This window comes from Ambystoma mexicanum, chromosome 4q (assembly GCF_040938575.1).
Source record: "Ambystoma mexicanum isolate Mex_15411 chromosome 4q, UKY_AmexF1_1, whole genome shotgun sequence".
NCBI classification, from domain to species: domain Eukaryota; kingdom Metazoa; phylum Chordata; class Amphibia; order Caudata; family Ambystomatidae; genus Ambystoma; species Ambystoma mexicanum.
The window spans coordinates 259,099,506-259,116,080 of NC_090928.1; the positions used below are offsets into that span (position 1 = coordinate 259,099,506).

Below are 16,575 nucleotides of genomic sequence, written 5' to 3' on the forward strand. Positions count from 1 at the left end.
ATGGGAAGGCACTCTTCTAGGGAATTTAGTAGCATACTGTAGTGTCCTGGCAAGAACACAGTTAATGGAGCCTTGTAGCTCCGATGGATGGGCTAACGAGCATGCGCGAACCTCGCACATGCGTAGTAGAAAGCACAGGAAGCGTCCGTTTGCCGCAGGATTTGAATAAAGACAGTTCAACCTTCTGAAGGCTCCTGGCTTCATTACAGGCCTGGGCCTGTTGTATGTGTATGTGTGCTGCGTGTTCCCACTGCATGCTGTTCTCCCAACATAACTCACTGAAACTCGATACACATGGTTTTACAGTTAATCTTCAGTGCCTTGGGCACCCAAGGTGGCACATCTGGACATGTGTCCCTGTCAAGCTTTTAGGTCAGATCCTGAACCACTTAGGAAACAAATGGAAAAAATAACAGAGGCACTGCAACACATTCTCAGTGTTCAACTTTCAACCTAACATGGTTCCTTAGCCTCCCCAAAGCTTCCCTGAATGAATGATACTAGTATATTCCAGGCTACATCATAAAGTTATTCTTTGCTACAGTGCATATTACATTTAATTTCTTGTACTGAAATTACCATTGTCCAGCTCCACTATTTTACATTGGACAATTGTTATGGCATTTATAAATAAGGGAAAACAGAACACACAAATAAAATAGTGTACCTTCCTGAATGAAGAATTTCAGGACTCCAGAAAGCTGAGGGTCTTCATTCACGTTCAAGAGGTAAGGGAAAGCCTGCATCATACGCCGCTCCTAGAGAAACATGCCAGTACAGTAGGTAATTCACCAGAAAGCATGCCCTATATCGTTCTTAAAATAAAACGCTATGTGGTAAAACACACTACAGGACTTGCACTCTCATTCACTGCAATTTCTTTTAAAGTCGTGCGGTAGGTATTTTTAAGAGCAAAATAATAACATTTTACATTTACATTTTATCAGTGAAAATATGCAAACCCTGTGGCTCATACGATAGACCATATTTGTACTTTGGAGTAAAAATGAAAGAGGAAGGGGAAATTATTGAGCTGGGGGATGGGGGGCATAGCTTTGTCTACCAGTCGCTGTCTCCTCGTCCATCAGCCACCCGCCTCTAATAGAACTACAAGCATCTTCTCGAAAAGCACGATTCTTAGAAAATACCACCTTCGTGTGCTTTGTTACATTTCCAAATAAAAAACTCTGGAATTCTCCACCCTTTCAGATCTGCAAACCTAGACAACCTCCTCTCTTTCTCTTTCTAAAGTCTGGTTTGGGCTTTGTTTCCAGTGGTCCAAGTGTACGAAAAAAAGTAGTGGAACTATGTTCCCTACTGGCCTGCCCCCGGTCCCCACCAACCCCCATCGCCACGCACCCTCCCACGCACAATACAAACCCCCAAATACACGCACCTGCTGTTTAAGAGCAAACGTGTTCACATTATCTGCACATTTTGAGAACTGTTATTTGTACTTTTTAATACAAGCAGAATTGTCCCTTGTTGCAATTCTGTAAAATGGATATATCTGAGTGCCCAATTAATTTATAGTGCGAACATGCAGATATATGTAGGCCATACGTTTTAGTTTTCTCAAACAGGAAAATATGGTCTTGCAGGACAGCAGAGGGTAAAATGTCCCAGTGTCTCCCATGTCTGACAATGCTAAATGAGTGTAGGCTTGCACAGCTGATGGTTTTCACACAGAAAATTAAGCACAAGCATTGCATATTTAGCAATTCCCACAGAACAACGAGCAGGAAGCACAACTGACACATGCCAATTACTTCAGAGGAGATTTTTTACAAACTAAGGCCCTTATTCACAGAGCGTTTTCCAATGGGAGTTTACCATTATAAAACTCTTTTGTGAATTAGGCCCTAAGCATTTTTTTTAGAGCTTTCCTTTGGTGAAAGAAAATGATCGAAGACTATACAACCAATAAAACATTGGCAGCCCAGTAGGCGGGCATCGTTGTAAATAAGCTCTTACGTTTTTGTATTAAAGAGTGCAGAAAATATGGTTGTGTTATGTCTGTTGTGTGTCGTCAGTGGTACAGAGGGAACAGACCCTCATGTTCTGCACTCCCTTCATGGGTTTTTGTGTATCTGTGTATCCTGCATAATGCATATATGTGTTATGTTACATTAATGAGCTTTTGTATTGCGCCGACCCACACTGTAATGGCCGTCTGGCACAGAGGCTTCTCCAGATAGTGACATGATATCCCCCGATAGGGGTAACCAGCCCATTAGTTCATGGGGGGGGTGGGTGGATGGGTGGATGGGTGGGTGGGTGGGTGGGTGGGTGTGTGTGTGTTTCTCTGTATAAGCATGTACGTCTACTCGTGTGTGTGAAAGTACATGGGTGGGTGCGAGTGTGTTGTTATGCATGAAAGTGCATATCTTTGTGAGTGTGAAAGTGTACTTCATTGCATGGAGGTTTGAACTCCTCGTGTAACTTTCCACTGTTTTGCAAATAAGCTTTTCAAAGCTATTCTTTTTCAAACATTAATCTTGTATTAAGAAATACATTTAATGTATCCATATTTTTAAATTGTTAGTTTCCTATTCCTTTTCACATCTCATTACATTTTTCAGTCATTCACATTTGTCAAGTGCATGACTACAATAAAACACCCATTTGTTGACTATTCCCTCAATAAATCAAGCAATCCTTTCTAAAAACAAAAATATATAATTCTTTCTTACCTGTGATTGCTATATCTCCATGTTGAAACAAGTCCGCCATTCAATATCTTCTGCCGTTTCATGGATGATCATAGTAAATGCATGTCACTTCCTGTTTAACGTTAATAACTGGGTACAGGACAATCTCAGACTAAATCCACCTGCACCTTTTGTTTTAATTCAGCCTTGAATCGTTTTCCCTTTTACTTTACAAAGGTTGTTTTTCTCATTGCTAAGATAAGTTACCTTTTGGGTAAGTAGATGAACAGATTCATCAATAACACTTTTTGTCATTGTAACTAAATCTTATACCTGCTTTAACAGTGAGGTTTTCCAAACAATCATTTTGTGCCTAATTTGTCATTACACTTCATCACTCCCTATCATGCGCTGACATACACAATAGGCTATTGAAATAATTATTTTCATTTTCGGTATTTTATTAATTATTTTACATAAACAAGGGACACTGAAAGTGTTCATTTTCTTTTTGTGTAAAGTATAATATGTTTGCAGTCCAAATGAAAATTTAAATCAACATTAATGAAATCAAACCACATGTTTGATTATTGCTACATTTTCCTATTGGTTTACCCCTACTATTGTTAATTATATCCCCCAATAGCTTTCTGCTGTATGATCATCCCTCTAATTTGAAAATTCCATAAAGTGCTGAAAACTCCAATTCTCATTCAGACCCTTCAGAAAATCCCAAAATGTAATTTGGGTATCTGGTGAAATACTATGTATTATGTGGGACACATTATATAATACATTAAAATGTATTGGTTTACACATTTCTGGATGCAGGTAAGTATCTCCATTGATTATGTTACTGCAAGTGATACATCCTAAAAAAAATTATGTTTTTGAGTGGCTTATGTATGTGCGAGGTGGAGTTTCGCCAATGGTTTCAGTAGGTGCAGGAATATCGTAGATGTTTATTTGTTTTGTAGGCTATCACTGGAAAAGAATGTCACCAATTCAATCTCAATTTGTAAGATAGGGTGATATTTGTGTAAAATGTTATTTACGTCAGACATGGGCCCATATTTACTCAACTATACTCTCCTGTTGGTTGCTGCTTCTGTTTTTTCTTTTTTTCAATAGCTGATCTAGATTTCAGTCATGCTTTTATCTAAGGGTCCCTTAAAGCTCTGAGTGAAATGGTGTTCTTAATTTATTTTTCAGTGTGTTACTTTCTTTCACAAAATCTTCCTCTTCTGTACATAATCTCTTCCTCTTCAGTGCTAATCTTCCTCTTCTGTACATAATCTCCTACACCCCAGAAATGGTAAATGTGGTAAATTGTGTAGAAGAGATTTTGGCTGATTAGAGTTTCCAATTATAAAGATATGTTTTCAACAGATGGTATAAGGAAAAGCTTTCTTAATGTTCCTTACATTTTACTTAAAAATCCAGAGTTACCAGTTCTTTGATCCCTTTCGTGGCTGGTAATTGAATAATGCCGTGGAGTGTATTTATCTTACTCACAAATTAATCAGGAGCTGATCTATCACTCTGCCAAATGTTATCAATATATTGTAGCCATGAGTGTCCTCCTTTTTTCCACAAATTCAATTTTAATATTGTGTCCCTTTCTAAATTCTATATAAACAGATGTCCATAGTATGGTACAAATCGTATGCCCATCAACATTCCTTTAAATTGCCAAAAATGTGATTTTGGTTTGAAAATAACTATTGTTTAACACTCTTCTTAATAGTTGAATGGCATGTTCATAGTTCACATCCTTTAAATTTTGTTGCTTTAAAGGGTCTTTTATTGCTTGTATATTGTCTTCTTGTGGTATGTTTCAGTACAAACCGAGTACTAGAATGTATTCCTTTATATAATTGCATTCCTTACAATTTGTTTATGAAATCTGTAGTATCCTTCAAATAGTAAGGAATGACTTCTAAAAGTGGTTTAATGTTTCATCAATTTAAGTGTATATGTTCACAAAGACTCGTTCTGTGCTATATTAGGCTAACCAGGTGGATTGTGCAGATTTGAATGTATTTTTGGTAAAAATAAATATAAACTGAGATACTCGTTGTCATGACTTTAGATATGTTGCTATATTTTCACAAATGCAATCATTATACATTCCTATTTGAAAATGTGTAATTTCAAACACAGGCCTGCAATTCAGTCATTTTCCTGTAATTGACTAACTTCAGCAAGGTATGGAGTTTAATCCCAAATTACGTCTGCTCATCCCTTAGTGGCTAGCTTAAGCACTTTGTCGATTACTTTGATTATATTTATAATTGTTCTTTTGTAACACGCTTAAAGCCAGTAAGTGGTTTCTAAGCACCGGATCAGGATTCAAATTTGTGTTGTGCTGCGTTGTCTTGCATTGCCCGTGATCTATTCTTCCTCCCCTGATGTGAGGTCAGTACTTTTCTCTCTGTTATTGTGGGAGGTAGATAAAATGTACTTGTTATAATGAATCCTCTTAAGTTCTTTTTAACTGTCTGCAAAACATCCAAGTGCTTGGAAATTCATGCTTGCATTAAAAATGCTCTATGTTCTATATTTTTTATATTGTGTTTGGATGTTTTCAATTTGCAGTTTCCTAAAGTAATATTAATAATAATGCATTTTGTATGCACGTTTCTCAAACTCTACAAGTGCACCATCAACCTTATTGGTGTTTGAAAGAACGAAAGTACCACTTTTTAAAAAACTTTTTGAGAGTTTTCGTGAATGATACAATGAGTGGTTGATAAATAGAATGTCATTTGTCCAGCGATCATTTTATCTATTTCAATGTTCCGCCTCCCTCGCCTTGGTTGTTTTAGATTTGTCTGAGAAAACAACCTTGAGTGCTATGCTTCAGGATAACTCGTAGAGCTGGCTGGCACCTGTTGATCATCTTGTTGTCTTTCCTCCTCTACTTCATGTCAGTTGAAGTTGTAGATGCCATACTTTTACTTCCTAATGATTTAAACACTTATCGTTTGAAAAACCTATTTTGAGCATTTTATAAGTGTTCATCCAACTAGATGTACACTCATTCTTACTCGTAGTCGAGATTATCACTTTGTAATTTTCTAAATTTCTTTTGGAGAATGTCTTCATGTTGACCAAGTACTATATTTAGAGATTTAATAAAATAATTTGTTTCAGTTGTCCCACTGAGTATGAATTTTCAGCATTGTTTTAGCTTCTGAGATTTTAAATCCCAGTCTTATTGATGGCAAATGTTAATTCCTGAATGCTTTAAATAATACATCCAATGAAAGATTACTTGCAATCATCCACATCTTCAGTAGGTATTGTTTGTAATTGTGACACAGTGTTGGTTTAATGCAATTCCTAGCCCTCACAGGATTCTTTTCACTGATGCAATTGAAATATTATGGGTATCTGCATAGTACTGTGTATCTGTATTTTCATAAGGTGGCGTCAAGGAACAAATTCAAGACCCTTTGCATTTTTCACAAGGCTTTCTGGGGCCTGGGACCCACCTACCTGCAACGCTGTCTACCTAAATACTGTCGCTCACAAGCCTTCCGCTCATCTACCTCCAACCTTGTGTGAGTGAGCTGATTCTCCAAGCAGAGATTTGGAGGGAGATCCTTTTCCTCAGTAGGTGCCTCCCTGCCAACCTCCGTCTTGAGCCAGATCTCCTTAAATACCGGAAACTCCTCAAGACTTTCCTCTTCTCCTCATCCTTCTCTCTCCCTCTACCCTGCTAACTTAGTCCTCTGCTTTTTCCCTCTCTCTCTCCACCTCCGTACAGCATGCCAACTGGCCGCTGTGTGTACCTCAGAGTCTCACTGGTCACATTACCCCCGCCAGTCCTCCCTCGCACTTGCTTCAGGGCCCTACTCCCTACCCCACTCAATGCACTTGAGAAATTAACCCAAGAGAGTGCTCCCTCTGCACTTACCGCAGTCTCAACCGACCAGGTGCACTTTATCCTCCCCCTCCCTGTGACTCTCCATGCACTTGCTCGATCAGTGCGCACTGCGCTGAAGATCGTATGTCTGTTCTCCCGTGTCGCCACCTCTTCATTGCACTGTCTAAATCTGCAGAATCGCCATCAAGTCTACTTGCTGTGCCCCTATCTTAAATGTACTTTTTACGCACTTACTGCCTGTGCAGACTATTATCGTCTCAGAATTTCAAGGGCTCTGAGCGACTGTTTTTTCCCCATGCTCCCACCCTCCTTGAATGCTTTGAAACACTTGTCTTTGTATAGGTGCTATATAAATAAATAATACCATACCAACTATCGGAACAATCTTGCAGTGTTATTCTTCAATACAAATCTAAAATATATCAGTCATCTATTAAAGCTAGCAAGGCTAAAAAGACAGGACCAGAATGATATTGATTAGAAATGATCAGGCTACAGTGGTTTCTTCTGACAAAGCTATCTTAGAAACTTTCAGGACATTTTATTTAAAAGAAAATATGAATCTGAACAGACAAATAATAATTTGAATTTTGAAATCTTTTTTCAATCTGGGCGTAGGAACTCTTATCCACAGTTGAACTTGAGTGCTTTAGAAACGGCCATTCATATGGATGAAATATAAACAGTGATTAAGCATTTGTGTATAGGTGAAGCCCCTGAACAGGATGGCTTTTCCACTGATATTTTTACCATTTCGAATCCTATCTGCCCCCAAAATTATACACTTTATTCTCATATTTACAAGACAATGGACACACAACATGGTCCCCTTTTCTGAAGCTTTGCTTATACTTTTCCCTGAAGAAGGCAAGGTTTAAACAAGTCTAAAGAATTATAGGCAGATTTCACTAATTGATAGTGTCTGTAAAATATTCACAAATGTTTTAGCCAATAGAATTGAACCATTTGTACAAAAATGTATCAAACCTGAACAAGGTGCATTTGTTAATCAATTCAATGCCTTATTTTGACAAATAAATGACATAAAAGCAAACAATGAACATCACATTACAAGTCATTAAAATAGTGTTAAAACGGAATAAATCCAAATGACTACAATAGGATAAAATGTAACGATAGCATTAATAACACATCTGTGCCTTCTTCGGTCTTGACCTCCAAGCTCACACAAGATACTGGAAAGTTGAATGGGCTGCTAAAACATCGCTGGAACTAGTACATACAGCCATGGCCTCTAAAGTCGTGCGGCTTCCGCGAGCCCTAGACAGTGGCCTTAGGTGCCGTTTCCTTGTTGTCAGGTTAGCAGGAGATATCGATAGAAAATGAACCAATGTTTCACTGCCACATAATGGACATAATGAAGATGCTGTGTTGATCCATTTATTACGAAGGCAGGCCATCAGGAGAATCCATATGCAGAGTTTCATGTACAATGCTGTTTTGTATTTGGGGTTTACATAGTCCAAGTAAGCCTTGTAACCCTGGTTCCCCTTTAAACTCCAATAGCGAGTTAGGACCAAAGATCCTGCTACCTTGGAGCGGATATCACGATCAGGCCTAAGCAAGGATGCTGACTTAATCGCTGTCTTGGCTGATCTAGCTATGTTGCTTGTTTGTCCAGTACTCTCCTAAGCCCATGGTAAGAAATTCTTCCATAACATAGATGAACCAGGGGAATGAGGGGCCCTCGTCCTGAAAAATAAATCCGACACTGCTTCTTTGAATTTAAGTAAGAAAACATTCGACCATAAGTGAACCCAGTAAAGAAAAGGTCACAAACGGCAAACTGATTCGATGCATTGCATCACTGCTTCTAAAAATACAGGTAATTTGGGCACAGTGTAAGATTATCCCAGTATGGTCTTCAGATACTTATTTTCCACTCTGGACATAAAAGTAATACTGGATTGCCCCCATAGCTCTACCCAAAAGATTGCAGCCTGCCTTGCTTGGGCTTTATAGGCCTCTAGGGAAACACAAACTGCACAGTTTCCTTGCTCATTAGTAAACCTCAAGAGGGTGCTGCTATATCTTGCCAGTGTGACCTTTGCCTTATCCAGGTGCATGTTCCAACTGCAGGGCGGCATTACCCTCACCCCAAAATAGTCATAAAAATCAACCTGCTCGATGGGGACCTCATCTAGATCTAACCTTAGGGCTCTGGGTTTCATCCTTCTTGTGGCATTAAGAGTCAACGATGTTGTCTTTGCGACATTAAGAGCCAGGGCATTTCTCTTAGAATAGTCCGCAAATGTCCCAAGCTGCTTACCGATGCCCGCAGGTGTTAGCGACAATAAAACTGCATCGTCGGCAAACATTAAAACCGAAATCTTGTCTCCTGCCAGCGCCGGAGCATCTGAATGCGATGTTAGCAGCTCCTTGTTTATTCCATTAATGAAAATAAAAGGATAGCTTGGGTGCTACACTGCACCCCTGGCGGACCCTCTTCTCAATCTTGATAGTTTGGGAAGTGCTTCCGTCGAACAGCTGTTTTGTTCGAGTACAGATTCTGAATGGCTATTAGCCAGTGTGGGGGTGTGTTTAGGCCACTCAGTACATCCCACAATCAGCTCTTTGGTACTGTGCTGAATGCTGTCCGAAGATCAAAGAAGATTTCATACACGCTCATCTATCTAAGTACAGCATACCTGTTGCATATCAATCTCAGCTGGAGGCTTTCAATAACGGTGCTCAGGCCGCTGCCAAACCCATGCTTCTCAGACATTCAGGATTCCAGATGGGTTAGGATCGCTACAGCATAGGTTTTAGCCCTGCATCCAAAAGCAAAATTGGACAACAATTAGCTGGTGATTCTCTGGAGCCGTTTTGAGGATCAGAACCATGTCAGCCTGGTTCCATGATGTCATAACGGCATTGAGGTTGAGGACTACATTAAATAACTTGGTGAGACATGGGATCCAGATGCCTGGTTCTGTGACATAGGGATCTGTTGGGACTCTATGTGGGCCGGGAGCCTTACCCAGCTTTGGCTGTCAAGGGCTCTCTCAACTTCCTCACAAGTGAGAACAAGAGGGAGTTGATCACAATCTACAACATTCTGTGCGAGGACATCTTCCGCTGCATTTCCCTGCATGAAAGATATGTTCTCCTTGTAGGGACTAGAGAAGTAATCGACCCAAGTGGCTTCAGTGATTCAGCCCTGCTGGATATTACTACCAGATTGTTGCCCCACACCCAGAATCCCCTTAAGTCACCCTTGCCTATGGCTAACAGTAATACCCCCCAGATCCCCTCTGAATGTGTTAAGGGACGAGTGATGTCTGCTAATAAAAGGCTATTTTTTTATATGCCACATGTTACCAAAAATTCCAATGGCATGGGTTGGTTCCACATTGTATGCCTTTAATTAAACTATTATACTCTTCTCCAAGCACATCAATCTTTATGAATGAACAATTATCCCCATATTTCTCATTAAATAGAGGCACTCGTTAGGGAGGCCTATTATCCCCCATTCTTTTCATTCTCTCTATTGAGCCCTTGCTTTAGCTCATTAAACAATGCCTCTTTGTTCTGGGTATATTATATGGAAAATTAGAAGTTAAAGTTACAGCATATGCAGATACAATGCTAATCTTGACTAAAAAATCTAATAACAACCTTAAAAAGATATTTGAAATCATCTATTTATTTTCAAAAGTTGTAAACTCAATATAGAAAAATCTGAAATTTTACCTTTAGATTCACTCTGTGTCAAGCATGAATATATGTCCTCGGGCCTCAAATGGTGCCAAAACTATGTTAAATATTTGGGTACCAACATCTCATCATCTATTGAAAAATCCATTAAATCCAATGTGGATCATTTATTCAGTAGGATTAGGGACTCAATTGCCACCTGGTCTACACTTTATCTCACTTGGTGGGGTAGACTTGAAACTATTAAAAGATTTTTATATCCGGTCATCTTGTTTCACTTACAACTGCTCCCTCTTCCACTGCCGTCTTCATTTTTTAAACCAATAATGTGAGGGGTCAGAAATGAGAGGCAGACACAAAGTTGTAATGTTTTCAACATCAGACATTTTTATTAAAATAAAAGGGGTTGATAAGGCCTTTCTGTCCCTATCCTAAAGAGAGTTTCCCTACCTATACAATTGCAACTAAAGCTCAGTCTGTGTCTCGTCATGAAACAAATGTCCTTGTGTCCAAAACATATTACTCTGACCCTTACACTAAACATGACCAACTAACGGTGCAAGAAAAAGTATCTGACTTATATTCTGGCAAAAAGTGTTCATAAAGAAATAAATAGATAAATCCAACAGAAACAGTCTTTTCCAAGAAGGAGTTCTTGGATCCCAAGGGTGATTCTTCCTTCCTCTGGATATTTTAAGTAAGGTGGCAAAAGTGTCTCTTTCAAATAACAGCTCCTTAAGAATGGCACAAATGTCTTTTTCAAATAATAGCCTTTTAAGGATGGCAAAAGTATCTCTCCCAAACATAAGTTCTGTGAAGATGGCAAAATTGTCAAAATTGTCTCTTTTCAAATAACAGTTCTCTTTAGGATAACACACATGTTTCTGGTATACTTCTTCACCATACACTTTGAAAAACAAATGGGTTCCTTTATACAACTTTTACTGGACCTCCTGGTATGCTCCACTGCCAGGAATCCTCTTTCTGGGTCTTACGATTCCACTGGTACACTATCTTGCTCTGTATCTTTCTACTCCTGATACAACTTTACTGGACCTCCTGGTAGACTCTCCTGCCAGGAATCCTCTTTCTGGGTCTTGCAGATCCCCGCGTATACCCTCCTGCCAGTTATTTTGCCTCTGCCAATGTTCACTGCCTCGTGTGTTCCTCTTCACCAGGACTTCCTCTTGAATTCACTGTCCTTTACTTCAGCACAGTTGTATTACTTCCCTGCGCTCCAGGTTGTTGGCTTTAGGTACTACTTGTCCCAATGTTCCGCACACTGACATCTCATGTACGGGGACATGTTCAAGTTTTGCCTTTTTATATTCTAATTCGTACTAGTTTACTCAGGGTAATGCTTGCTCCAACTTTCCCCCACAATGACATCTCATGTATGCAGACTTGTTCAAGTTCTGTCTTTGTATTTCACTTGGTTGGTATTCAAATATCCTTAACTGTTCACATGCCTGTTGGTATGCCCCACGGTCCCCAACGGCTCTAGGTCGACTGACCGGTGTACTGAAGTTTCCCCAACCTGTGCCACGTTACTGTAGTGAAGCTCCCACTTCAGAAAGGGCTTTCTCGCACTGCAGACCTCGTCCGTGCTCTCTCCGGACAGCTTCGCGTTCATCCGCCATGATAACCACCGCTTCCCTGCACAACCATGTTCCAGACAGTTCTGTTGCTGCTGCCGGTTCCTCGACGGCTCTCTCTTGGTGCCTGCGGTGTTCCTTCTGGCCTCGCACCCCACTGGTTAGTCAAATTTGTAAGCAGTGGAGTAGACACACCTGCTTGTCCCAGCATAGTGTCCTTACACATACTACTGTCTGCCTCAGCTCTGCTTCTCTCATCTCTGGCTTTGCTTCCTTCTTCTCTGGTTCTGGAGATCTGAATGCGGATACCATCTTTAAATATCCTGCTCACTCGGGCCTCCCCAAAACAACTAGTCTGCATGCTTTACTATGTGCTTCTTCTGATCCGCATTAACTCCTTTCTCCTCTTCCTCGTCTTCGTAACTAGGGTTTTCTGGAAATTGGAGCCCACAATATTTCTATGATTTCCAATGTGATACTTTTCAGAATTTCTATTCAGAAAACCATTAGAGATAGGAGATGCTAGATGTGTATGAGGTATGAATGATGTTTTGTCTAGAGTGATTATAAAGAAGGGGTTTTGGGGGTTTATTATGGGAAGGACTTGTATAGTGACAAGCCATCAAGGGTTTGGGAATGAGGAAGTCTTCTTCTCTTGGAAGGGAAGAATGCTGCGTCCCTCCTGATGGGGACACCGCCTTTCTCCAACAGTCGTCTCCCCCACTTGACCCTCCCTCATAATACCATCCCCAGGGTCAGGATCAGGCAGCGGATGTTGTCCCCTGGCCACATGGGAGGAGATCTTTGTTGGGGAATCAATGATTCATCTCAATAAACTATTTTAATTGATGTTCTATGGGGTGCTAAAAACAAAGAATAATTTATTCGTCTAAATTATTTAATTCTCATGAAAATGGGGAAGTTAGATTCCCAAACTTTAAATATTATCACAAGGCGTTCGTACTTAAACAGACTCGATGGTGGATTTCGATTGATAACCCTGATGATATCCCTGTTTGGCAAGTCTCTGAAAAAGAACTATCTCAAGCAATCTCTGTTGTTGATTTGGTGTTTTTTTTTAACAATATTAAGTCTGCTTATTCTAAATCTATGAATTTAACAATGTTGGTACTAAAGGAATATCTGGTTTCACAGATAGATAATCCTTCAAACCTCCTATCACCATACGTGTGGCATAACAGTGAGATCAAAGTGAATGGCAGATCCCTATTGTGGAAACATTGACTGAGTAAGGGTGTTAGGTTAGGGGTATATATATATATATATATATATATATATATACACATATCAGATTTTCCTGGGTCCTTATCCTCTGTCCTTTAGTGAACATAGAATTAAATTCTCTCTTTCACATGCAGAACGTGCACAATATTGTAAACTCATGGATGCATGTATTGATAATATGCCACTTTTTGAGAATTACCTGCTAATCCCAGATCAATCGAATTTAAAGTATCTTGAGTCAACATTGCTATTCAGAGCTTCAACCTTTATAAACTGATCGCAACTGCTAAACCAATGGAAAACAAATGACCAATTGCAGTACAATGGTATTCCAAATTTCGGAATGGTTGGTCATTTGGAAGAAAATTAAGCAAGTATCTACATCAGCAAATGTAACCCAAACATTATTTTTCTTTTCCCATTACTCCTTTAAAGCTTTTTGAAAGAAAACTTGCAAATTATAGTAAATGTTGGCCTCGTCATGCTAGTGTTGGCTCCTTCAGGCACATGTATTTTGATCTTGTTTATGTTAAATAAAATTGGACTCTAGCTTGCAACTATTTAGCTGACTTATTTAATATACATATTCAGCTAATCTTTGGTAATATTCTATTAGGCAGTTTGTCTTTTAATCTCCTTGTCAAGGACCAATAATTCATCTAGTATGATTTATTAATTACAATTGAAATTCGTATGATTACATCAAATTGGAGACATTTTCAAAATATTACTGTGTCTGGTTGGTGGAATAATATTTGCAATGTTCATAGAATGGAAACATGCATTGCTAATAGCCCAACTGCATATATTCAATTTTAACAGAAATTGTATTATTTTATTAATTATTTAACAAACAATTAATTGCACTTCTACCAATGCATAAGATTGTAAGCACTGCTGTATCAATTGGTCTGATGAACTTTTTGTGTTTGCCACTATTTTGTCTCCCCAGTTATGTTGTTCCCCTCTGTGTGTTAATCACTCTGTAATGTCAGTGTATTTTTGCATATTTATACAGTTACGTATTTGTCAACAGGTTATTTAATTAATTTCAGTTAAGGTGTTACAACTAGTTTAGTAATTACCTATTCAATTAATACTCCAAAGAATTATTATTGTCCTGAACTATATAAAATTGAATGAATTCATGCTTATTTCAGACAACTTAGTTGCAATGGTTTACAAATAACTTCTTAAGATCTATATTGTAATGTATGACTTGACATTTATGTATGACGTATATGTTGAATAAAATCAATTAACCAAAGGGAGGATAGCTCTTGGGCAATACACTTGCCTTGGAAGCAAGACGATGCAGAGCAACACGGTTTCAATCCCCAGGTCCACGCTTAGAAACCTCTGGGTATTAAGCGTGTTATAAATAACCAAGTACAATTACAAAAAATAAATCGTATCTGATTAGTACTTAAGAGTGTAGCCTTCTGCTTTGAATTGTTGTCTGGTAAAACATTGTGATAGTGTACAGCCCTGAGTAAAATTAGAAAGAGAAACAGTGATTCGGCCCTGTCCATTGGTAGACTTGTGAGGGAGCACTATCACAAGTAGTTAGCAGCTCATACATTGCTTGAAGAAGTCAGTCCTTATTTTATTTCTGAACTGCTGGATGCTGTGGCTTAATACTTTGAATATGTTGGGAGTATGTTGCAATATGATGGTAGTATCTGGCATTTGGTGTGAACAAACTGGCATGTCAGGCCAGTACTTGGCATGGGGCACTTGTGCCTGAGCCTATCTCGGCAATATCTAGAAAACTATATAATGATGGAGGTGAATCTTCAATGCTGGTCTATTTATTGCTGATTGGTGATGTTCAACCCTGCCAGTCATTCTATCCTATTGTCCTGACAGTTTTTGGAATGGCACTTTTCAGTCTGGACTACATTCACACAGCAAGCAGCCAGGCAGTCAGTCAGCTTCTTCCTTTCACTTCCAATGCAACCCCCTGCTGATTGGTGACCCTTTACAGGGGTCAATGTGCTTGGCTGGCCACTCAAAGCACTGTTCAGGTCTTCAGCTCTACTTTTTATTCTATACCGTCAGCACCCAGACCATGGTGCGACCTAATAAAAAACATAGATCCGCCTCATGGAGATGAAAAGCTTGCATTAGTGCAACAGTGCCTAGATGTGTGCAAACTGGTTGCACCTTCACGCCAGTAAACCTGTGGTTCTAGTTGTAGTCACCTGACCCGGGACACTTGACCTGTGGCCTACTGAAATTGGTCCTTGTACTAGGGATCCGGATGCCAATTTATCGCCCACGGCCTAGATTCGCTCCATGGCAAAACACTGCTCTGACTACATTAAGATCATGCGTATGGTGTAACTCTTCCTTCATCAGAACAAACCACTATTATTTTGCCCATTTTGACTTTCAGGCTTGACAACGGTATAGTCCTGTATCTTGGTCCTCCCAAATATCGCCTCAGGCATTTGCAGCGTCTCTAGAACATGCCTGCTCACTTAGCCATGAGAGCGCCCTTTATGAGCACATATTTCCTATGTGCTTGAGCAGTTTGATTGTTTTCCAGCTGACGCGCACTTTTACTTTGAAAGCTCTTTGTATATTGCATTGCTTGCTGCAAGATATCAGCGTGGCATGTCTTACCTCGTATTTATAGATCTCCAAGTTGGCTTTGAGATTGGTTGTTTCCATGTTGGCGATGGCAGCCATTTTATGAAAACCTGCACCCGTGGTCCTGCCTTCTTAGCCGTGGCCACACCCAGCGGAATTCTCTGCTAGCAGAGATATCACCAGAACAAGGATCGCCTTCGCCCAAACACTTCCTATTTCCTTATCTTTGTGTCGTGTTATATTATTTCATCTCGATAAGTTATGTTCACTCAAGCTTTAGCACCACTGGCCCTTTGCTAATAGTGCTAATGGCTGGCTCATGCAATCTTCTAGACATAGACAGGTGTACCAAGGTATATTACGGCACTACTTGGGCAAACAATGCAATACCTACACGTGGTGGGAGTAACTGGGCATATAATGGCAATGCTTATGGTATGGGTACATGAAGGGCATAGGCATGTTCCAAATCCTGCGATATGAGAGTAGTATCTAACGCAAAGGGGTAACTACATAGACACAGAGTGACATTCTGCACTGCAAGAATAATACAACCCCTTAACACAACACTCCAAACAAAGAGACATCCTGACCCACCCATACAACTAAACATACATAAATGATACCCCACTACATTCATAAATGCCACCATATAAAATCACATCCAAGCACTGCGAACAATGCATCCATCAATACACAACATAACACATACACAAGCCGACCTCCTGATAGTTTTGTCAGTGTTCAACTGTTTTTGGTGTTCTGCCAGTAAGACTCATGTGTCCCATTTTTAACCTTTACTCGTTAAATGTTTTAAACTATGCTAGTGCCCTTTTAGATGTATCTTGTTATTAGTGTAAAAATATTCACGAGGATGATGCACACACAGGAGTTCATTTTATTCAACGTTGTAATT

At 39.6% G+C, this 16,575-nt stretch overlaps 1 protein-coding gene across 1 annotated transcript in view; it reads right to left on the reverse strand.

Annotated features, from left to right (window-relative positions):
• The window catches only part of LOC138467234 (kinesin-like protein KIF28), a 516,126-nt gene that overhangs the window by 326,585 nt on the left and 172,966 nt on the right, over window positions 1-16,575 (reverse strand). The window contains exon 8 of the mRNA XM_069607266.1: window positions 668-758. Coding sequence (XP_069463367.1) covers window positions 668-758 — 91 coding nt within the window. The remainder of the gene's footprint in view (window positions 1-667; window positions 759-16,575) is intronic.